Raw genomic sequence first — 24,513 nt, 5'->3', positions numbered from 1 at the left:
TGTAATATATTGGAAAAGACTTCGATTGTGATAGATCTTCAAAATATTATTTTTTAATAAAAGAAATAACTGTTAAATATGAAAATAGGCCTGTAAACTATTTTGCGACTTAATCTGTTCCAATTTTTCTGTTCACAAATGAAACGTTACGAAACAAAGTTAACAAAAAAAAAAACTTCAAAATTTGAGTACCATTGTGTAAATTAAAAAGCAAATAAAAAAATAAAGCAGAAGTTTACCTCTGCATTATTAAAAAGTAGTCGAAGTGGCAGTAGCTGAATTGTTTTAGAGTACTTTAATTTGTTACTCGAAATTTACAGGGTTCAGCACCAATAAAGCTTTAATTTCAGGAATGGATACGACTTTAGTGAATAATAATTTGATTTCTCCAAATGAAAATTTGATTAATAATACTTCTGAAGAAAAAGAAATTTGTAGTGATAAAGAAAAGAACACTATTGATTTTGTCATTTTATCATAAACTTGTAAAAAAAGAAAAAGTCCAACTGATTTGGTTATAGTAAACAATGAAAAAAGAAACCATATTATAAAAAAGTTAAGCTCTGATCAATGTGATGCTATGCTTTTAAAAGAAGCAAAGAATGATATAGCACTACATAAAGAACTTTTTAATGCCATAAGGGAGTCTAATCAAACATTATCCGATGCAATGAAAAGTATAGGCGGATAGTTTTAACTAAAAACAGGAAAACATCAGTTCAATTTTTGGACAAGAATATATTTGATCGATAATTTGTCCACAAGATCTTACAATCTTAGCATGCAGTATAATAGTTGCATGATTCAAATTTGATTTAAAAAAATCAGGGTTAAAAATCTAATGTTTTTGAGAGACAGTAACAAGATTATTAAAATATGAGTTAATTAAACTAGAAAAAAGGAAAACATTATTTTTAAGACGAAGTTTTTGTGATCTGTTTTTTTTTTGTAGTTGCTTTTGTATTTTATTTATATTGAATCTAGCAATATATTTTGTTATTACTTCTCTTATCAACGAACCTTCATCTGTGTTACAAGAATAAATAGAATAACCTTTAGTTAAATGATAGAATAAATAGATAAACTTTGAGTTAAAATTTATTTAATGTTTTTTATGACAAATTGTTCATCTAATGTTATCTTTCATCCCACAAATGTTTTGCAGAACATAATAAGCACATATGAGTATGTGTGTATATTGTCTAGTTTGAGATCAATTTTTTTTCAAGTATTGCTGACGTGCTAACAGGCGGCAAAAACCACATTCTATTTTATTTTTTTGCAGTACTAATTATCGTATTAAAAATTACTTGACTATTGATTTAGCAGTGTAGAATTTTTTTTAAAAGAATGCTCAACGGGGATATGCTGAAGAATGCTGAACGGGCATATGAACTAGGCAAAAATCTAACAGCAGTTATCTGTAAGTTATAAATATACGGTTTGAGATAACTCTTAAGTTAAACGTTGAATTTGAAAGCACTTTTACATTGTGTAGAAAACCAGGTTGTTTTCAGTCAACATTTATAAAAATGCCTTTGGCATTACATATTACTTGAAGAGATATAGAATGAAATCTTTTCTAATTAAAGTAGTCTTGTGATGATTTTAAAGGTCTTCGTATTGGAATATGAGTTCCATCTATAAAACCAAAAACCATAGCATATTAAATTTTGTTTTAATTTTGGAATTTTTTAAATCATTTTGATTTCGTATTAAGAAAGATTAAGTATTGTTGGTCCAAGCTGATAAGTAACAGCTTCATAAATCCCTAATATTACTTTAGATATTGCACACTATACTATACCAAAAAGTTAGATGAAATTCTTGATATCCGAAAATTTAGTTTTTTTATCTTCGGTAGCAACATTGTTTAAAAGACTAGGCTAAAAAGTTTCAGAGCCACCTGGTTTATTCCAAAAGCTGGGGGGCATTTTCCTTGAACGTTTCTTTATCTCAGCAAAGGGGGACAAAGTTTCTCATATAGTTAGCCCAAAAGAAAGTGGTGAGCACAATATAGACGCAAATTTAGCCAATGATATCTTTTAATAGGATGCATATACTGTATTCTTGCAAGGTCGGTAATGTAGAATAATCCAAGTAAAGTAGAGGATCTAGTAGGTATGTTACCGTTTATTGGTATAGATATATAAAAATGCTGCAATATCTATTAACAACAAAAAATCGAGTTTTGTTTAGGTTTGAGAATAGCTATAGAAAGGCCAAAATTTTTAAAGAAGAGAGAACACACTGAAGATAAATGATTGTTCTAAACGATCAAAATTTGACGCCTTTTTTAATACTAAAGTAGGGGAGACCGGGGCACGTTGGCCCACGGGGTAGGTTGGCCCATTCGAGTTTATTCAAAGGCTAGACGCTTTAACTAGCTGGGAATCTAAGTGAAGGTTGTTAGTTATTTAATCCTTTTATCAAAAAAAAATCATATTCATCGGACTATATTTGAGTGTGTAATGCCGATTTAATAATTTTTCATACATCAAAGTAAATTTTGAAAAACTTGTTTAACGTGTTTATACTCACTGACGTTTGACAGTACAGCATTATTCAAATACCATATTTAAAGGTTATAGTGTAAAGATTATTTTAGAATATAATGTTCCACAAAATTAGTTGACAGTTTAAGGCGAAAGTTGTTCAAACTCTAAACATGGCAATGGGGCAGATTGGCCCGATGCAACCGGGGCACGTTGGCCATGTGGCCAACTTGCCCCGTAGATTTTTAAAATAATTCGGGTAAATTTGTGACGGAAAAACTGTTTTTGTTATAAAAGTATTAAAACTTGTAAAACATATTAGATCAGAAATTAGCCTCATAAACAAATTGGCATTTGTTTTTATACGTTTTTTTTGGGTTTTATACGTCGATTATAAGAAAATATCACTGGAATACATAAGATTTAAATTTATATAAATTATCTCATTATAAAATGTAATTTTATCTTAGATTTACATATGTCTAAACTTAAATATTGTATATTTATATATTTCTATTATATATATTATTTAACATATAATATAACTTATATATGTAAATTTAATTGATATTTAAACTTTTACATACTAGTTATACTTACATATATAAATTTAATACTTTATACATAATACACTTAACTTTTCCTGCTTAGCACTTAAATTTCTATATGATGTATAATTTTAATATGGCATGAGTTATGTAAATTATTAATGATTAAAAGTAAATAAATATTTTAAAAAAGAAAAATATAAAATGTAATTTTTTAAATATATAAGTATGCAGGTATATAAATAATTAAATAAAAAAGAAATAGTTAAATATAAAACATGTAATAAAGTAATGTACTTTTGGTTTTTGCATTTCTTTTAGACCTACCTAAAAATGGTACGAAATTATATTTGCATGTCACAACGTGGAAAAGTGTCAGAAGAAACAATGTTATTGGCAGTGATACAAGTTACAAAATATAAAAGATCAATTAGAGCAGTTAGTAGAGAATTTAATATACCACGTAAGACTCTAGGAAGATATTGCATATCTAAAAGGTTGCCATCTACATCTAATACTTCAGTTCAAACTAAAGTAGAACTTGATTGCCAAGTTATTCTTTCAAATTCTAACAATGATAACAAACTTGAGTTCGATGTTACTGCAACAGTATAAACCTAATGCAGAACATATGCCTGATAACGCAGCTATAGGGAGAGATTTATCACCTAAATTAGATAAAAAACCCAATTTAAATATAGTTTAGTACTGTAACTTATTTAAACATTTGATAAGATACTTTAATATAAAATACTGCTTTGATATATTTAAAGTTTTGAATTTTTTTAGAGACTTGGACAGATAACTAATATAATTTTAATGTTTATGTCTAATGGTAATATGTATTTTATATTTCCTTAGGTATTTGAACCTGAGCAGGAAGTTTTGCTAGAAGAATACCTAATGAAAGCAAGTGATATTTACTTTGGTCTTTCTCCTAGAGAAGTTCGACGGTTTGCTTATACATATGCTGTTGCTTGTAGCAGGAAAATTCCTCACTCATGGATAGAACTTTAATCTACTGGTAGTGATTGGTTCTCCGGATTCTTAAAAAGGCATCCAAAGCTTTCTATTCGCTCTCCTCAAGCAACAAGTTTAGCTCGGTGCACAAGTTTTAATAAACATAATGTAAGTTTATTTTTTGACAACTTAAGCAATCTTTTGAATAGGTTAAAATTAAGTGCTTCAGACATTTGGAACATTGATGAGACTGGAATCACAACAGTGCAGCGGCCCGATCGTGTTGTTGCACGTAGAGGCTTTCGCCAGATAGGTCGTGTAACATCAGCAGAAAGAGGAGCATTAGTGACTATGGCTTTGGCGGTTAGTGCGATTGGCAATAGCATACCTCCATATTTTATCTTTCCCAGAGTTAATTTTAAATCTCACTTTATTCGTGATGGACCAATAGGATGTGATGGATCAGCACATTCTTCAGGATGGATGACAGAGACAAATTTTCTTAAATATATCAAACATTTTTCTATCCATGCACGTTGTTCCAATGATTGCTCTTGTCTGGTATTGATTGACAACCACAGCTCTCATCTTGATGCAGCAGTACTTGATTTTTGTAAAGAAAATGATATCACGCTTTTATCTTTTCCAGCACACTGTAGTCATAAATTACAACCATTAGATAGAAGTGTTTAAGGTCCTTTTAAAAAGTTTGTGAACTCAGCATGTGATGCATGGGTTACTGTAAACAAACGACCTATGACTATCTATGACATACCTGGTATAGTAAAAACAGCACTTCCTAATCCTATAACTCCAAGGAACATAATTAGTGGTTTCCAAGCAACAGGTATTTATCCGTTTAACAGAGATATTTTTCCAGAAAGTGATTTTTTGCCATCATATTTAACAGATAGACCAGACCCTAGCACAAAAATGTCATCTATGGATTTTAGCATCACTAAACAAACACCTAGAAACGAAGTTTCAGCTGGGGATTGTAAACAAAAAAAATTCAAAAAATTGAATTCAAATGAATCAAAATCTAAAAAAGGAAATTTTCCAGATTTAGAAAGCACATCAGGTGCTACTCTAAACTCTTCATTTATACCATCTCCTGAAGAAGTGAGGCCTTTTGAAAAAGATCAGCCAAGAAAAAATAATTTAAACAAGCTCAGAAATCGGAAACGAATTTCTGCTATATTAACTGATACACCAGTTAAAAAAGCCTTACAACAGGTACAGAAACCAGCAAAAAAAAAAAAACAGAAGGGCTCAAAAAATAAAAAACTATTTTCTATCAAAGAAGCCGCTCCAAGTAACTCTAAAACGAGGAGGATTTTTGCCAGTCAACCTGTAAAAGAAAAACGCAACAAGAAAAACAAAGATGGTAATGAGGAAGATGTCTTGTGTCTTAGTTGCTTCAAACCGTTCTCAAACAGCCTTCCAGGTGCTAGTGGATACAGTGTTCAAGCTGTCAGCGTTGGGCCCACGTGAGTTGTGTAGAAAAAGATGCAAAGGGATTAGATTATAAATGTTTATACTGTTGGTAACTAAAAAAAGAAGACATTTTGGATCTCAGGGACGGAACTAAACTTGTCATAATAAAATTTTTAATGCTTTTAATTTTAATTTCTGTATAAATCCATAGATGCATTATCCAAAGTTGTCCAAAAATATTTATCATTAGACATTTAAATTTTCAATTAATACCCTAGTTAATCTAGTTTAACAATATAGTTTAACAATAATAATCTAGTTTAACAATATGTGGATCGCAAATAATATAAATTAAAAATCTTTAATTCAACTTTATTTTTTCACACATTTTTGGACCCTAGCTGTTCTGACCCAAAACATGGGTTGTGGTAAGTTTATTCCACGCATTTATTACTTTTATTTTCAGTGTTCCACCATTTATTACTTTTATTTTCAGTGTTCACCTCCCTAAGACTGATTAGGTCACTAAAGTTGAGGAAACTAACTTATATGAGGTTACTCCGAAACACGAACTTTGACAAACAAGGCCGCTGCGTTGAGCACGGTACTACCAGGGACGTGGAGGGGATTAAACTCGAAACTTTATGAGGCGAGCGCTCTACCGCTACACCACTACTACGTAATTATTCCTTACTTCAACTTTTTTTTTATAAAATACATATATATATATTTTTTAAATACTTTAAATATATATATATATATATATATATATATATATATATATATATATATATATATATATATATATATATATATATATATATATATATATATATATGTATATATATATATATATATATATATATACACTAAGTATTTAATATAACAAGCTTATGATATAATTAAATTTAAAAAACTATAGACGCTGCAGTAACCGTTTCGCGAACCACTATTTATAGGCGGATATTAGTAACGGGTCTTCTAAATATTATTTAGACGGGTAATACTATGTGTATTACCAGTCTAAATAATATTTAGAAGACCCACTTAACATGTATTGGTTAACTACAATGTACCAATTGTAATTTATCAACATTAGACTAAATGGACTAAAAAATATGTGAAGTAATACACTTATCATAATCCGTATAATACGGGTTGTGGTTAGTCCATTAGAGTACCAGCTTATACGTTTTGTTTTTGATGAAAACCCTATCAAGTTTTTTTTCAGTTCATCTGCAGTTTATTAAAATGCCTTGTTAAATCTTTCTGAAGAAAATAAATTTTGAATGTAAAATTTTTTTTCCTATAAGAAATAAAAGTTGATTCCTTATTGTGTGTTACAAGGACAGACATGTAAGCTCCGTGTCAATCACTCAAGAATGAAAATTACTAAATTATTAAAACATATTGGAGTTACTCATTGATACATAATATGGTGCGAAACAACACGGGAAAAAGAATAAAACTTTGTGATACCTTACTGTGAGAACTTACTGGAAAATAAAGTTTGTTGCCAATTAAGGAAAAATAATACTGTCAATTGGAAAGAAAAATTCAATAATTTTAAAGTTTTTTGCTGTTACACCGTATGAATAGAGAATACCAGCATGCCGGACTTTATAAATCCCCTTTTAGTTTCAAATGCAATAGCATTTGACATTTCAAAAGGTCTTGCCTCATCACTTTTGTAATTTTTAAAGTCTGCTTTTTCCAATAACTCCTAACTTATTTAAAGGCTGCAAGCAACTATAACTAAGTTGGGAGTTACTGGAAAACAAAGAATAGAGTCAAAGAGAAATAAAATGGTTGACAGAAAACTTGAAAAGGCATTGATTGTAAGGATTAGAAAAACATAAAGGTGGCAGAGAGTTAATGGATTGAAGTAAGTTGATAAAAACAAGATAAAATTTATTCGAGCAAGCACGACAGTATAAAAGAGAATGAGTATTATTAGAAGAACCAGCCCAAATATGACAACAGTATTCCATACAAGGAAATTAAGAGATTTGTAGAGAAGGAAAATGAGGTCACAGCAAACAGATGCGTTTTTATTATATGCTAACTTTGCAATCGATTGCATATATGGTTACTATAAGATGTAAGTAGTGAATGATAATAAAAGATAACGTAATTAAAGTGGGCTCAGTAAGAAGATTGTTGTTATTATCATATGGAATGTTGAAAGTATTTTAATACTTGTTTACATTTAATAATTGGGGCTAAAATTCACAAACCATTGTAAGCCTCATGCAGTTACAAAGGGAAATCAGATTCAAAATAAATAAGTGATTAAAAAAAGAAGACATTTTGGATCTCAGGGACGGAACTAAACTTGTATAAAATTGTAATAAAATTTTTAATGCTTTTAATTTTAATTTCTGTATAAAGCATTATTCAAAGTTGTCCAAAAATATTTATCATTAGACATTTAAATTTTCAATTAATACTCTAACCTAGTTTAACAATATGTGGATCACAAATAATATAAATTAAAAATCTTTAATTCAACTTTATTTTTTCACACATTTTTGGACCCTACCTACCTAATCAGTATTCAGATTTTTGATTTTTACTATTGTTTAAGCATCCAACAAAGTGATCTGTTGTGATGAAAGCCATTTTTGACTTTTTTGGCTATAAATGAAATTAAAAGAATTGTCACCATCATAGTTTTTACAATAAGTGTTTTTTTTTCTTTAATTAACCAGAAAAAGCCGATTCCAAACTATTTTTCTAATTCCTTTTTCAATTTTTTTTCGAATATTTTGATCTTGTAATCATTTTTAAAAAGTAAATATTTACTTTGCATTAAAAGCATCTTGCATCTATATATTGTTATATATATATATTGTTATATATATATATTGTTATATATATATATTGTTATATATATATATTGTTATATATATATATTGTTATATATATATATTGTTATATATATATATTGTTATATATATATATTGTTATATATATATATTGTTATATATATATATATATTGTTATATATATATATTGTTATATATATATATATTGTTATATATATATATTGTTATATATATATATTGTTATATATATATATTGTTATATATATATATATTGTTATATATATATATTGTTATATATATATATTGTTATATATATATATATATTGTTATATATATATATTGTTATATATATATATTGTTATATATATATATATTGTTATATATATATATATATATATTGTTATATATATACATTGTTATATATATATATTGTTATATATATATATTGTTATATATATATATATTGTTATATATATATATTGTTATATATATATATTGTTATATATATATATTGTTATATATATATATTGTTATATATATATATTGTTTACATCTATCAAATTGGGTGCAGCTAGTTCAACAGCTTTTTTTTGAAGTAACCAGATGCAATGTTTTGCTCGCATCTTATGGCAGAACAATTTTAATATATAATAATAATAGTAATATGTATCGAAAATCTTTGATTCAAAGAAGTTTACATTGAAACAGTCTATCGAATTGGGTATATTCTGTTCACTTTCATTTTTAAATAGTACAAAGCAACTATTTATGTTAGGGGTTGTTAGATACAAACTAGAAGCAGAAGTTTATTGGCATCCTTCCGCGGTGATTTTTATTAAAGATAACGCGCCATAATACTTTAAAAATCTCTGCACACGAGAGCCAACATAATCCAACTTCTTGCCATTAGTTAAAATTACCGTGAAGCCCTTATTGAATGACCCCAGACTAGTTTTATGACAAGCGTATTCTTTAAAGAATTCAAGCAAGGTTTTTTTATTTTGAATCTGTATTTAAAATAAAAGTTTTTGCAGATGTATGAGATCTGATCAATCAAGAATTGAAGCAAGGTTTTTGTATTTTGAATCTGTATTTAAAATAAAAGTTTTTGCAGATGTATGAGATCTGATCAATCAAGTCAAGGACTATCAATCACAACGTAGAACAATTTACTTAAAACAGTAAGTATTCACAATTTTTTTAAGAAAGTACTAGTGTATTACAAGCTTTTATTTAGTCTGGACTATTACTAAACATAATGATGGACTTTGCTAAATAAAAGTAACCTGTTAAAAATTGTTTAAATATTTAATAGCGCATAATTTGTAATGGCAAAAAAATTTTTTTTTCTTATTTTTTTAAATTTATTTTTAATTATATTGTCCTTGCTTTCTTGTTTTGTTTTTGTAAATTAAGTCTATATTATAAGATTAGATTAAATAAAGCAGACAGCAATTCGTTATTTCTATTGATACTGTATTTTACAAAAAAGAATGTTTCTATAAATAAAGCATTTAACATAATTTTTAACTAAAGAATTGAAATTTTAAAAACTAAAAAATTAGGAACAAAAAGAATTAAAACCTTAAAAATTAAGAACAGTTACTAAAATTATTTAATGAACTATTTGATGGACAATTGAAAAACTTTATGACAGTACTGACAAAATGGTATGCAAAATAGAAAATATACCAAAAAGTCTTTTAAAAGATACCACTGAATAAATTCGTTAATTGTTTTAATATCTAAAATTTTAATTTTAGAATTATTAAAAAGAAAAAGAAAAACTAAATAAATAAAAATACTTAGTTTAGTTTTTAGAAGAAAATTAAATTATATATATATATATATATATATATATATATATATATATATATATATATATATATATATATATATATATATATATGTATATATATATATATGTATATATATATATATATATGTATATATATATATATATATATATATGTATATATATATATATATATGTATATATATATATATATATATATATATATATATATAAATAGTTGTACTTTTTTATTATTGCATTTGTTTTTTAGTTTTGTTGTAGAGTTCAGCCTAAGTTATACAGAATCTTTTTTAACTAAAATTAGTACTGATTTATATTTGACCATAACATCTCTGATTAATGTTTTGCTTTAGTTTTACTTACTGTTAACTTAACTACCACTCAGAAGTTTTCTGTACTGGTTACAGTGGTTAGTCTGATTGCTTCATACTATAAAGACTGGTTTTGAATAAGTTGTATCTACTGCAACTTAAATTTTCTCAAATTTTCTCAGAATTCATAATCAAAATTTATGCAAACAAATTTTGATACGAAACAACTTGCCGGTAATGTTAGCTGTCATTTAACCATCATTTAATAGAGGTTTACTGCCAACTAAATTTATGATGCACATTGATATATACATTTTTAGATGATCTTTATAAATACGTTTTAAGTCTTTTATTCCTTGTATCTCAAAGTATTTTATATAGAATATTATTTTAATATTGTATATTGATGCACCATAAAAATTTACAGCTTTTTTTTATTTCTGATGCTGAGGTTAAATAAGCAGTTGCGTTCTCAACTCCAAAATACATATATACTAATCACCTCTACTATATACTAATCACCTCTACTATATACTAATCACCTCTACATATATATAATCACCTCTACTATATACTAATCACCTCTACATATATATAATCACCTCTACTATATACTAATCACCTCTACATATATATAATCACCTCTACTATATACTAATCACCTCTACATATATATAATCACCTCTACTATATACTAATCACCTCTACATATATATAATCACCTCTACTATATACTAATCACCTCTACATATATATAATCACCTCTACTATATACTAATCACCTCTACATATATATAATCACCTCTACTATATACTAATCACCTCTACATATATATAATCACCTCTACTATATACTAATCACCTCTACATATATATAATCACCTCTACTATATACTAATCACCTCTACATATATATAATCACCTCTACTATATACTAATCACCTCTACATATATATAATCACCTCTACTATATACTAATCACCTCTACATATATATAATCACCTCTACTATATACTAATCACCTCTACATATATATAATCACCTCTACTATATACTAATCACCTCTACATATATATAATCACCTCTACTATATACTAATCACCTCTACATATATATAATCACCTCTACTATATACTAATCACCTCTACATATATATAATCACCTCTACTATATACTAATCACCTCTACATATATATAATCACCTCTACTAATATTTAGTATATCAAATTTTTGAAATGATTTTTGTAATGTCTGTCTGAATTTTGGGAGAGATTGAGTAATTTTACATGATTAATATAAAAGTGCATCTAAAGCACTACTTTTATGTTTGATGCAATTTTCTTTTTTTTTTTCAAGCAGTCACGTTTATTTAAACAAATTTCAAGTTTATTTTAGGCAATGTGATTGCAGACATCATTATATTATTGTAAGCATCTTTAGAAACATCAGACGCATCTTAAATGTTTGAATATAACTAGTTAATTAACGAATGTAGCAGTAAAACAAATCAAGGACCGTTTCCTTGGGGTATACTTCAACTAATTTATCTAAAATGTTTGTTGTATTAAACAAATTAGATTAATTATATTATTATTATTATTACTATTAATTATAAATTAAAGATACTATAAATATCTTGAACGCATATATGTGTTCAAAATATGTTTGGCGGAGTTATTTTTTAGGCACGATCACGAAGTATTAGAGATTTTTTGATGAAAAAAAAAATATTCAGGGTAATAGGAGGCAGTATGAGAAAATATTTCTCGTAATGCAAAGACATTACATATACCTGGAAATAAGAGAATTTCACAAAACAAGAGAAAAAAAACATCATACGACGCATTTTATTTCTTAAAACAAGATATATTTCTTGTTTAAAGAAAATTTTTTCTTAAACTATTGACAATAGTTTACGATTATGCTATTCTGGCAATATAAGCTCTTTAGAGTATAGTATAAAAACGAACTTAATGGACGACGACACGGGTTTCGAAGTAGAGTGGGACAATCATCATATTCTAAAAAATATCCACTATACCCGGAATTCTTTTGCGAAAAAAATCTTTTTAAAAAAAGTGATAGGAAGGAGGGGAAGGGGGTGGCACATGTATCCCAGGCCCCTCCCCCACCAAGTTTTGTTGGCCCTGAACTATACAGATAAATTAAAAACGATGTCACTGCTAAAAAAAAATTATGATTGCTGGAAATTAAAGTTGTACTGTTTTCATGTTTGGCGACAATAGTTTTGTTAAAGAAAACACAAGTAATGTAAAAGTATGCGTAAAGAAGCAAAAAGAATGGATGTGAGAAAAGAGAGAAAAGTTTAAGGAATAAAAGCATTAAGTTAATTTTAAGCTTGTGCATCTTTTTAATCCAGGTAAAAGCACCCAAGGAGAGGTAAAACCTTATACAAAACTATCAAATTAAGTATGGGTATAAATATAAAGTGGTAATAAAATTTGATGATAATTTTTCTAGTTATAGTATTATTGTAAACATTTATTTCTGGTCTAAAAAACAGTTTAAACTAAAACAGACTTCCGGCTGTAAACAATTTATAATGAATTGAAAGACAAAAAAAACATTGGAAATTCATCCAGATGAAATCTTTCATTAAAAAACAAATCTTTTATTAACTTTTGAGCTACCTTTGATATTGTATTTCAAAATAACAGTTAATGCTTTTTGAAATAAGTTTTAAGCCATTTACACCAATTTCCTTTATAATTTTCCATTGTTACTTTAACATTAGGAGAATAAGAGTTATTTTGTTTTTTTAAGAAAAATTTTGAATTTTGAGAGAAAGCGATTTTAAATAAAACCTTCAGGAGACGAGATTTAAAGTTTTCTCCCCAACTTTTTTATTTATAATCTAAGTTTCGAAACAGTAATATAAACAATATTATAAGGTACCTAACACGAATAATAACTTAAATTTTTCAAAAAGTAGAGATAAAACAAGATAATTCTTATCTTGCAAATAATTGTAATTATGATTGCCGCTGTTACTTATTTAATAATGTATTTTTTTAAAAGAACTTGTAGTCTCGCATATGCATGATCTCCATTATGAATTGTCTAAGTTTATTCATAGTCTCAGCTATTCATAATTTAATTTGTTTAGAGGCATTGCCATAGAAGTTTGAACCGTAATAACTTAGGAAAAATATAAACTTTACGTGGTCATAAATCTGGAACACCAAGAGGTTAATAAATAAAATTTGAAATCCCTCAATGAAAAGAAATTTAGGAGACAATCGAAAAACATTTTTTATGTAAATTCGTCATATTTATAATGAACCGTTGTAAAAGTAGCATTATGAATGCAAAAAGGAAAGTAAAGTGAGGGAATGTGAAAGTGAAGAAATTTTAAAGTTGTATTTATACTTACAAAAAGTATTTACTTCATTTAAGACACGCATATTCCCTAAACCCTTTAAAGATTTTTCAACCATTGAAACAAAATTAGCGGCATTTCGTTTAGCCAATTCATTAAGGAATGTTTCCATTTTGTCTTGATTACTCTTATCATCCAGATCAACATAATCAACGACAGCTGAATTTATACCAGTGCCATAAGCAAATTCTTTCCATTCCGGCGACAGATTTTCAATCAAAATGAATTTTAACTTTGGGTCCATATCTAAATAGAATAATACTTTGGTATAACAATAACTATTTATTTACTTTATGCTTCATATAAACTCCTAAGTGGCTTTTATGTTGATATATTTATGATAATTTATAAACTTAAGTTTTGTTGTTGTTATTGTTGTTGTTGTTGTTGTTGTTATTGTTGTTGTAATTGTTGTTTTGGTCCGCACTAAGCAAGCCATTTTAACCTTATTTAAGTTGAAAAAAGTACATATTTACTTTTTACTTTACTTACGTGAAGCACGTTTAAATTTTTCACTTTTACTGACAAAAGTGTGTACAGTTAAAGCTAACAAAAAAATTTATCTAGAACTTAAGTTTTGTTAAAAGATTTTTTCAAATAAAAAAAAAAAAGTTGTTCTGTAGTTAAGTTTTAGTAGTAGCCAGCTTCTCTTGCAGTAGAGTAATTCAATGTCAATTTATCCAAGATAGACTACCGTATATCTCAGAATTTACTGCTTTTTGTATTGTTAAGAGAAGTTAATAATATAGAAATTACTTAAAAACTTCAGCCTCTAATAACAAGTAGGTCCTGAAATATAACTTTTTGACTTAGCAATACATAAGTATCAGCTAAACACCCCAATTCCTTTCGGAATTGCAATGATTTTTTAAAGGTTTTAAGTCAGGTAAGGTTTACGAATTTAAATTTACAAAATTTATTAAGGAACTTAATATAAGATAAGACATATTAAGTTGTCTTCTTGCGCCTCCTATCAGTATATGCTGTTATTATCTAACGGAATGTAAATTTACTCAGGGAAAAAAAATAGTTATGTCACCATAAATAGGTTGTTCCAAAAAAACCAAAATGTTAATCTTGCTGACTGTTTTCTGCTGATGAGTAGCGTAAAAACCATAAATTTTAAATTTCAACCCAAAATGTTAACCCTAATCATTAAAACGTAAGAACAAAAATTTTTTAATATTATTTTATATTATTTTTATTCTAAAACTTTTTGTAAGTTAATAAACAAGTAAATTCAGTTTAAACTTTTATTTTACGCATATGTTCAGAAAAAAAAATTAAAGGCCATGATAAAAAGTTTAATATGGAATTAAAGCATCACAAATATTACAGATTTTTTCGCTTTTATTGGAATTTTTAAATACATAAAAATACATCAAAAGCACATCAGAATTTTAGTAACTAGCTGTTTTTTGTTTTGATGCTTATATGTATTAATTGTTTAAATAGGCTATTATGATTTTATAGTGTTAATAAATTTTTAGTGTATTTATGTCATTAAATTTTTTTGTAAAAAACGTTTATAACATAAAATGCATACAAAACTCCCTTGAAATAATTATGCACATGTACATAATTATCAATAATAAATTTAAAACTTCCTTTGGATAATTGTATAGGTACATAATTATCCCTAGGGAGTTAGTTAATTTCGAAAAGTTGTATAATATTTGTAAAATAGTACGTAAGAAACAGATTTCTTAAAAGTAAATATAATTGTCGTTTTTACAATATAGTCATCTTTTTGTTTTGTTATAGTTAAAGATTAAGGTTATGTTTATGTTGCTATGAGATATTGCAGTGCGTTTTCTGAAAGTTATAAAGGTAGCTTTTGTCAATATAAGTCAATCAAATTTACCTTCAAAATGCTAAATTTGGTTGTTGTGGAGCCATCTGTAACAACTACCTTCAAACCAAATACCAAATAAGCGTAAGGTACGAAACATGGGCCTATGAAACATGATAAGTACTCTACTATTAACACGTTATACGTAGGAAGATAACTAACAAGCTGTGTGCTATATGGGAGAAAACTGGAGTAAAAACTCAGAGGAAAGACAAAGTGAAACAGAAACTTACAAATTAGTATGAATCAGACAGAACCTTAACCAAGTATAAAGCTAGAAATGATTTAAAACTACAGATGTTTTTAAATTGACTAGAAGAGTTTTTTTTATATTGCACATCAAGAAGCAGCTGATATTGTTGTGTGACAAATTAAGAAATACCAAGCAAAAAGAAGAAGACTTAAATTATTTAGATGCTTTAAAGGATAGAAAAAAAAATTCGTTTTAGACTACCCCAAAAAGAGTTATAGAGCAATCAACACAAGAGGTTTTAGAAGATTCTGGAGAAGATGATGATCTTGATTATACAGATGAAGAATTTCTTCCTCTAAAAAATCCTTAGAAAGAACTGGTTATAAGATCACTTACTAATGCTATAAAAGCTAAAATGGTAAAATAGCTGACCGCTTGAATCTATCCCTTAATCAAGCAACAGGCATCACAGCTGCAATACTAAAAAGTACTAAAGTTGATTTAGACACTGTAGCTTTTCAAAAACCTTGTGTCATCGATATTGTCAAAAAAAATAGGGCCAAAATGGAAGATAAAATAAAATCATCGTTTGTGGCTCCTGAATTTTGTGTTTTGCACTGGGATGGAAAAGTGATGGAGGACCCTCACAAGAAACAGTCAGATAGACTTGCAATATTAATAACAGGAATTCCAGGCTACAAAGAAGGTAAATTTTTGGGCGTTCCAAAAATAGTGAATAGTAATGGCTTTAGTCAAATAACAAATACATTTTCTTTTGTACAGCAATGGGATTTAGCAGATATAGTTAAATAGTCTTTCGACACAATTGCTTCAAATTCAGGGTGGCAGAATGGTGTATGCATAAAAATTGAAATTCTTTTAGAAAAAAAGTTGTTTTATTTTAAATGCAGAATCACATACTGAAAAGACTCCCTAGCGCAGTCTAGTAAGTGCTATTCAGACGTAATCATATCCCAAATAATGAATATTTTAAGGTGTTCCAGGAAAAATAGGACTCTATCTTGAACAAGGATGACTTCAAATGCTTATATATTAAAGCCAGAAATATGAAGCTACAGCAAAGTTTTTCAATTTCTAGTTTCAAAGAGCAGCTTAATAATAAGAATATTGAACTAAGAAATAATTGTAAGGAATGTATAGAACTTATGTTAATTTTACTTGGAGAAATTCCAGATAGAAGAGTATATTGGTGCAAACCTGGGGCCTTTCATCACGCAAGATAGATGTCATCGGTGATATAAACTTTCAGAAAGTACCTCTTTAGAGATTCTATGGGCTATAGTGAGGCAACTACTGCGAAGCTGAGATATGTATGTGCTTTTAATGCTCTTGGGTATGTCAAGCACTGGTTAACATGCCCCCTTAGAATTGACGCTCCTTTTAATGACTAGAAACTTTTTAATGAGTTGCAGGATTTCAAAGTTACTTACAAGGAAATGTCAGAAAGCACCTCAAGAATATTTTAAAATCATTTTTCATATTTAACCGAGGAGATTGCAGTTTTTTTATTGTTTTCAATAACGTTGTCTGACAATGAAAAAAAATATTGTTAAGAAACTCCAATTCTACTAACGTGGTAAGCTGAGAAAAGGTACACCAACCTTTCCTGTAGTAACAAAAAATACAAAAATTCCATCATTGATTGGACAAAACTCTTGGGTTCTGTTTGAAACCCTTGGTATGAACACTGACTGGCAGAAAACTCCTGTGCAAACATAGGAGGAGAACAAAGGCTTTTTTAAAGTAACGAATTCTTTAAAAAATTTTTTAGAGTTGTTAATGATGTTGCTGAGCGACGTGTGAAAATGTAAGACTTTTCATTCAACGTTTGGGGGACTTGGGACAAGGGTTAGGGCTAACATTTTGGGCTGAATTATTTAAAATTTTTGGGTTTTTACACTACCCGTCACTAGAAAACAGCCAAAAAGACCTACATTATTAAACTTTGGTTTTTTTGGAATACTCTAAGCATAAAAATAACAGCAATTTTTTTTTATTAAAAAAATACAAACTTTAAGTATAAAAAACAAAAAACAAACAAGAAAGTTAAATAGTTTGTTTGTTCATTAATTTTTTATTGAATAATTTATTTGTTCTTTATACTTTAATTTTGTAATTTTTTGTTTTAAAAAAGGGGTAAGTTTAAGCTAATAAAATGAAACGATTTTTTTTTCCCGTGTAAATATACATTCCGTAAGATTAGGGGCGGTGGCAACATTTGTTGTTTGTTGCTCGAGGTAGCTAACTTTCAAACATGGAGCAAACTATAAACATTTATTTGTTTATACTTGAGTCAAATTAAGGATGTTTGGCAAAATATTGAGATGATTGGAGCCTGGTAACCAAAAACATGATTTTCACTACAACTAACCTTACTTACCCTTACAAAAATCACTTAAAATTTTACCACAACTTACTTTCCTCAACTTATTTCATATTCATTAATAAATTTTGAATTTCATAGACTAATCTCTAAGCGTTAAAATTATTACTATATAAAGTTTGCAACCCCAAAAAAATGAGGGGTTACAAACTTAATAAGGTCCTCATTTTTGAACGCTAAGGGATAGTTGTATGAAATTTAAAAATTGTTGATAAATGTAAGTTGAGAAACTTTAAAAAAATGTTTTATCAAACTTTTGTTCTTACGTTAAGCCAGTTATGGTTAAAAGTTTAGCGCTTTTTTGTTCCCAGGGTCTAATCAAAATTTCTGCAAATCATCTTTATTTGACATAAATATAAATACCAAAATGTTTGGAGCTTGTTCTATGTCTGGAAGTTAGCTCAAAAAACATAAAACGTTGGATCGGCCCCTGAAGATTTTAACAGTATAAACTGATGGCAGAGGCTTCATATGTCGTACTGCTAAGCCCGTTAATAAATAGAATAAGTTTATAAAAAAAATAATAACAAATTTTTTTCACTATGAAATTCAACTAAATGAAAAAGTCAGAAATATAGAGTTTTGCATGTGAGGTTAAAATAAAAAATAAAATATTTATCATATATGATTGAGAAATCGTAATTTATTTATTAGAGAAAACTTCAAGTAACAAAAAAACTTAAAAAATAAAATAAATAAATAAAATTGGAACAACAAAAAAAAATAAATAAAATAATTAACAAAATAAGAAAAAAAAATTAAAAATAAATGTTGTAGGTAAAAAATTATTATCAAGTTAGGTAGTGATTATTTGTATGCACGTACAACTAATTTTAACTTAGTTGTTTGGGCGTACAACTATTTTTTTCTTAGTTGTACGCGCGTACCACTAATTCTTTCTTAGTTTCACGCGCGTATTTAAATATAAGTATATTGTTTTTACAATTTTACTTGAAATTCTTGCGTAACTTAACCTAATAATATTTTTATATCAAATTTTTAAAGCAAATAAATTAATTTATAAATCAACTTTAAATAAATATTAAAACACTTTTCTTTCATTTTAAATAATGACTGCCCAAACCCTCACTAGATGTATATACACTCCACTGCACGCTATGTATGTGCATTCACTGCCACTCACACTTTCACCAAGTGAAAAATTAAAGTATATAGACATTTTTCGCGTACAATTAAGATTTCATCTATATAAACTATTTTGTACGCGCGTGCAAATAATGATATCGTTTAATTTAAATCTTTCTTTATAAAGCAGAGTATGCATTGATATGCTTTTCATATAAGATTCAATAAATATATGCTTATTCCACAACATACGTAGAAATAGCTTAGTAGTATATCATTTATAAATGATAAAAGTATACTAGTGAAATATTAAGTGTATATTAGTGTACGATTAGAAACTGCAAAAAGATTGATTATAAAAATAATAAAATTAAAAAATATTCAAGCCATTTTTTGTTTACCCTATTTATATACTCTAAGAACCCATTAAGTGTTAATGACATCAGAAAATTTTTTTTAATTATCGTTGTTAGACGTCTTAAGGACATTGTAAGGACTTGCGACGCCTTTATAAATATGTATTCTACAAATTGAATGCTCAATGTTCTTCAAGAACAGAGCAATTATAAACTCGTAAAAACACTTAACTAATTTTAGCTGTCTTCAACAATATGTTTCTTCAGGAGTAGTTTCATCAGGAAGCTTCCTGATGAACCTTCTGATGGAGAAACATGTTTTAGAAGAAAACTATATCAGTGTATTCTACATTCTATATGTATATATATACATTTTTGAATTGTATATAATATCAAATATATATACATATATATAATTGCATTTATTCAAATATGTTTATATATAAATTTTTGAATATTATTGAATTGTTTTATATAATAGGGATTTATGAAGTTGAGTTTATCGGATTTTTGTATGAACTTATATGTTTGTGAAGCCTTATAGAATTATTTGTAGAAAAAGAATAAGTTAAGAAAAGTTATCACGATCAGAGGCGATTTTAAGGGGGAGGAGTGTGGGTGTGTGGAGGTGTGGGGGCTGTTCCGTACTCCCCCCCTCCTTCTCCAAGGAGGTGATTTTAAAATTATAATCTGGTTTTTTACAAACTTTGTCGGCTAGTCGGGTACTTGACACAATTCAGTTGGATAAATTTTAGTTTTGCGGACCTTTTTTTGTTTTTTATAAAAGCCATTCGGTACTTTTAAGTATTAATCCCCACCCCCTCGTTTTATTCGTAGAATTCCCTCTGATCACGGTGGTAGAAATGTCTTTACGAAAACAAGTTTTAAACATTTATAAGACTTTAATAAAGTTTTAATTGGGAAATCCTCTTATACAACAAGAAATTCTCAAAAGTTTGTCAACAAAGGTTTTTAATGATGAAGAAGCTAACCATACGCTAAAAAATGTAAGCTAGGTTGTAGTTATCTAGTTACTATAATCAAAAGAGTCTTAAAATTTATTATATATGCTAACTCCTAAAAACATATATTGACAAAATAAAATTTCTACTACTAAAAAACAAAGGTTATAAACAGTAATTTTAAAAAACTCAGATATTTTGCCCCACATTAATTGCACCTATATTGATCTTCTAATCTCATCGGAAAATGTTAGAGCTGATATATTTCATTTAATACCTTACATGATAAGTATGGGGTGCAATTGAATTTTGTAAAAGAATAACTTGGATCTTATCATCAACAATAAAAGAAGTGCAAAGAATTGACACTGTGTTTGTCGTCTATTCAGTTTACAAGGACAGACTTGGTTTAGTTGTAGCAGTAAGTAAGATTTTATCTCAAATTGTATACACAAAAAGTCCACCTCCTAATTTTTCTATGCAGTAAAAATTATTTTGTCCGTTTTTAAACTGGACATCTGTCCAACTTTTGATAACTTTATAGTAATACTGAAACTGAGGATTAAGAACTTTAATAAAATATTTTTTCAACTTGTCACTCTTACGTTGTCGTAGTTACGTTAGGGATCTTAAAGTACTTTTAGCTAATTTGCATTTATTTTAAACCAATATCAAATACGCTTTAATTAAAGACATCTAAGTTTTTTAATTGCGTTTGTTGAGGAGTCGGTATTTCTTTTGAATTTACAAGTTAATCAAAAATATTTGAAAATTTATATATGTTATCAAATATAAATTTACAATAATCAAAAAAAATTTATATTTGTTATTATATGTATAAATATATATATATATATATATATATATATATATATATATATATATATATATATATATATATATATATATATATATATATATATATATATATATATTTACATTCCTTATCCTATTAAATATAAATCTTGAGCTATGATCGAAAAATATTTAGTTGGATAATTTTGTAAAGTAAGTTTTAGTTAAATTCAGCATATTAAATAGAAATTTTTGTCTTCAAATTTAGCATATTAATAAATTTAATCAAATGAATATCATTTTAGTGATAACTTTTCCCTTTAGTGAGTCGTATTTTGATTATTTTTACTTAAAAAGGTGTATCATCAAGTCAAGACATTTTTTTATTTTTGCATATTCGCAACCCACAATAAATTATTCGGAAAATTGAACACTCTGTATTTTAAAAATAGGTAAAACTTCTAAACACCTACGGTCGAACTTCCTGTTTAAAAAATAAAAAAACTGCCTAATTTTTCTGAAAACATCATTCACAAAAAATAGCCTCATAAGCATCAGTTTAAAAGGTCATTTTTATAACTTTTTTAACTAAATATGATTTTTTTTAAAAATTCTACTAAACAAATAGTGAGATTTTCAAAAAAATGATATAAAAAATGTTTTTAGCTATAATTTTTCTCCTTTAAGCTGTTACCGTTTATAAAAAGTGGCTCACCGACACAAGACGTCATTATTTTTTAATTTTTCTAAATTTTTTTGCAGACTCGGAATATAAGTTATCCATAAAAGTTCTTCATTAAAGTTAACTTCCTCCCCGTTTTAAATAAATAAATTAAAAAAAAAATGACACATCCTATTCCAAAATGTACCACACTACTTGCAGCATGCCTTTAAGAGTGGTCAAACTTAATTTTTAACCTTAAAAATGAATTCACTGACCCAGAAAAACCCTAAAAAATATGTATTATATGATGTTTTTGATAGATAAATAGTTTTGGCCGCTTTTTGACCTATTTGAGATTGTTACTTGCGACGTTTTTTTTTAAAAAAATAGAACAGCAACTCCGTTGTGGATGCAGCTACCTGAAGCATAAAAATTTTACGCTCAGTTGATAAAACATGGATAAAAAAAATGTTATGAAGCAGAAAAAAGTTTTTATTTTTAATAATACTTGTATTTTACTTAATTTGATTAACTTGAACAAAGTCTTTCTACATTTAATACTCAAAATACTTTTTTATTTTTGTGTTTTGTTTATTTTTACTTTTTTCTACTAAGTAATATGCTTTATTCTACTGAGAATATGGTAACTATGGTAACATATTTGTAGTTCATCTTATTAAATCTAATTTTTTTAAATTCGCTAAAATATCACAAAATTATTATTGAAATATAATATATTGAAGTTTGTTAAAATATATCATAATATGCAGAAATATAGTTATCAGATGATATTGCAGAATAATATTGCAGAAATATAATATAATATTGCTGAAATATAAATATAATAATAAAAATGTTGCAGAAATATAGTTATCAGATATGGTTTGTTTTGTTTTGCTAAAAATGTCATCAAGTGACTCTTTCCACTAAAGAAACGATATAGTTTTTACAGTAAACTTAGTAGGAGGTATGAGGACGGGAGTTTGTTTTTGGATATAAATTCATTTTTTAAAAATCAGAATTTTTATTTGATTTTTTTTAAGCCAAAGACAATATGGTTTTCTGCTTGTGTCACAATTTGTTGAACAAAAATAAACACCTAAACCTTTCCATGAACTTGAGAATAATTAATGATGTTTTTTCTTATGTTTATTTAATAAAATGATTTTGAAAATGCAATCACTTGGACATAGTTAGTGGAAAAATTAAAGTAATTAGGGAAAGGGGTGTTGGGGAAGGTGGTTTTTTATTGGTTTCAAATTAAATTTATAAATTTCTAATTTTTATTTGACTTCTTTTAAGTCATAGAAAATAAAGTTTTCTGCTTGTATCACAATTTGTTGACGAAAAATAAAACTTTACAGGAATTTGAGAATAAGTAATCTTATGTTTATTTAAATAAATGATTTTGTAAATGCAATCACCCGGACATAATTAGTGGAAATCTTAAAGTACCAAGTCTTCTAAGTTGTTTCTTGTTAAATACATATTAACTCATAAGAGATCATACATTAACAAGCACTTTAAAAAACAAGTTTTATATTTAATACCTAAATCACTCGAGAAAAAATACCTATTTTTTTAATTCCTTTCTTTTTAAATAGAAATTCAACATTCAAATTATCTTTGCTTTAAATAAATTAAAAACAGAAGTCTAGAAAACCACGGCTTACAAAATTACGTCGAAATCATAAAAACTTCAAAATTTAAATGCGACACAACATAACACAATTGACAGTTGGTTTGAATATTATATATCAACAGTTTTGTTTGTTTAACCAGTTGCGCATTATTTGACAAACTTAGCTAAATTATTTTGCTTAGTATTTCAAATAATTTTCAAAAAAGTTTTGTAAACATCTTTTTTAACAAAATATTAACTAAATATTTTGTTAAAAAAAGATGTTTACAAAATTTTATGAGGATTTTTCGGTAAAACGGCATGTTATGATAACAATATTTAATAAGGATTAATATCATAAAACAAATCGCGCTACAACTTCGATAATTAACCCATGCCGTATTTGCATTGGATATAAAAAGTTGCAAATTATTTGATGCGTCTATTCTTACTTGTTAAATTATATTTTAATAATATTGTTAAACTGTTTATAACTCATACAAATCAAGAAGCGTTCTTAAAAAAAGTACTTTAGTTCAATTATATTAATCGCTAATTTATTGCCATATAAACTATGCAAACGTTGAATGGGGTAGTAATAGTTTTTAAAATCTTTAGTTTTAATTAAATGAAAGGAATTAACATACCTAATGCTCAATACTTGTATGTCAAATTTTCTTTTTTGTTTCTCCAATATAAACGTCACCGCATGAACGCGTAAGCTTATACACCCTGGTTGCTATTTGGTAATAATTTGGATTTGTTATTACATAAAATTGCTTTTA

At 27.1% G+C, this 24,513-nt stretch overlaps 1 protein-coding gene across 1 annotated transcript in view; it reads right to left on the bottom strand.

Annotated features, from left to right (window-relative positions):
- LOC105850566 (NACHT, LRR and PYD domains-containing protein 4E) overlaps window positions 1–23,879 on the bottom strand; it is a 48,343-nt gene extending 24,464 nt beyond the window's left edge. The window contains exons 1-2 of the mRNA XM_065818551.1: window positions 23,681–23,879; window positions 13,790–14,041 (exon numbers count right to left, since the gene is read on the bottom strand). Coding sequence (XP_065674623.1) covers window positions 13,790–14,039 — 250 coding nt within the window. The 5' untranslated portion in view covers window positions 14,040–14,041; window positions 23,681–23,879. The remainder of the gene's footprint in view (window positions 1–13,789; window positions 14,042–23,680) is intronic.
- Window positions 23,880–24,513: the final 634 nt, after the last annotated feature.

Source organism: Hydra vulgaris, chromosome 14 (assembly GCF_038396675.1).
Source record: "Hydra vulgaris chromosome 14, alternate assembly HydraT2T_AEP".
In the NCBI taxonomy this organism is placed as follows: Eukaryota; Metazoa; Cnidaria; class Hydrozoa; order Anthoathecata; family Hydridae; genus Hydra; species Hydra vulgaris.
Note: the sequence above shows the minus strand (reverse complement) of the source record. Positions and strands in the feature narration are given on the sequence as shown.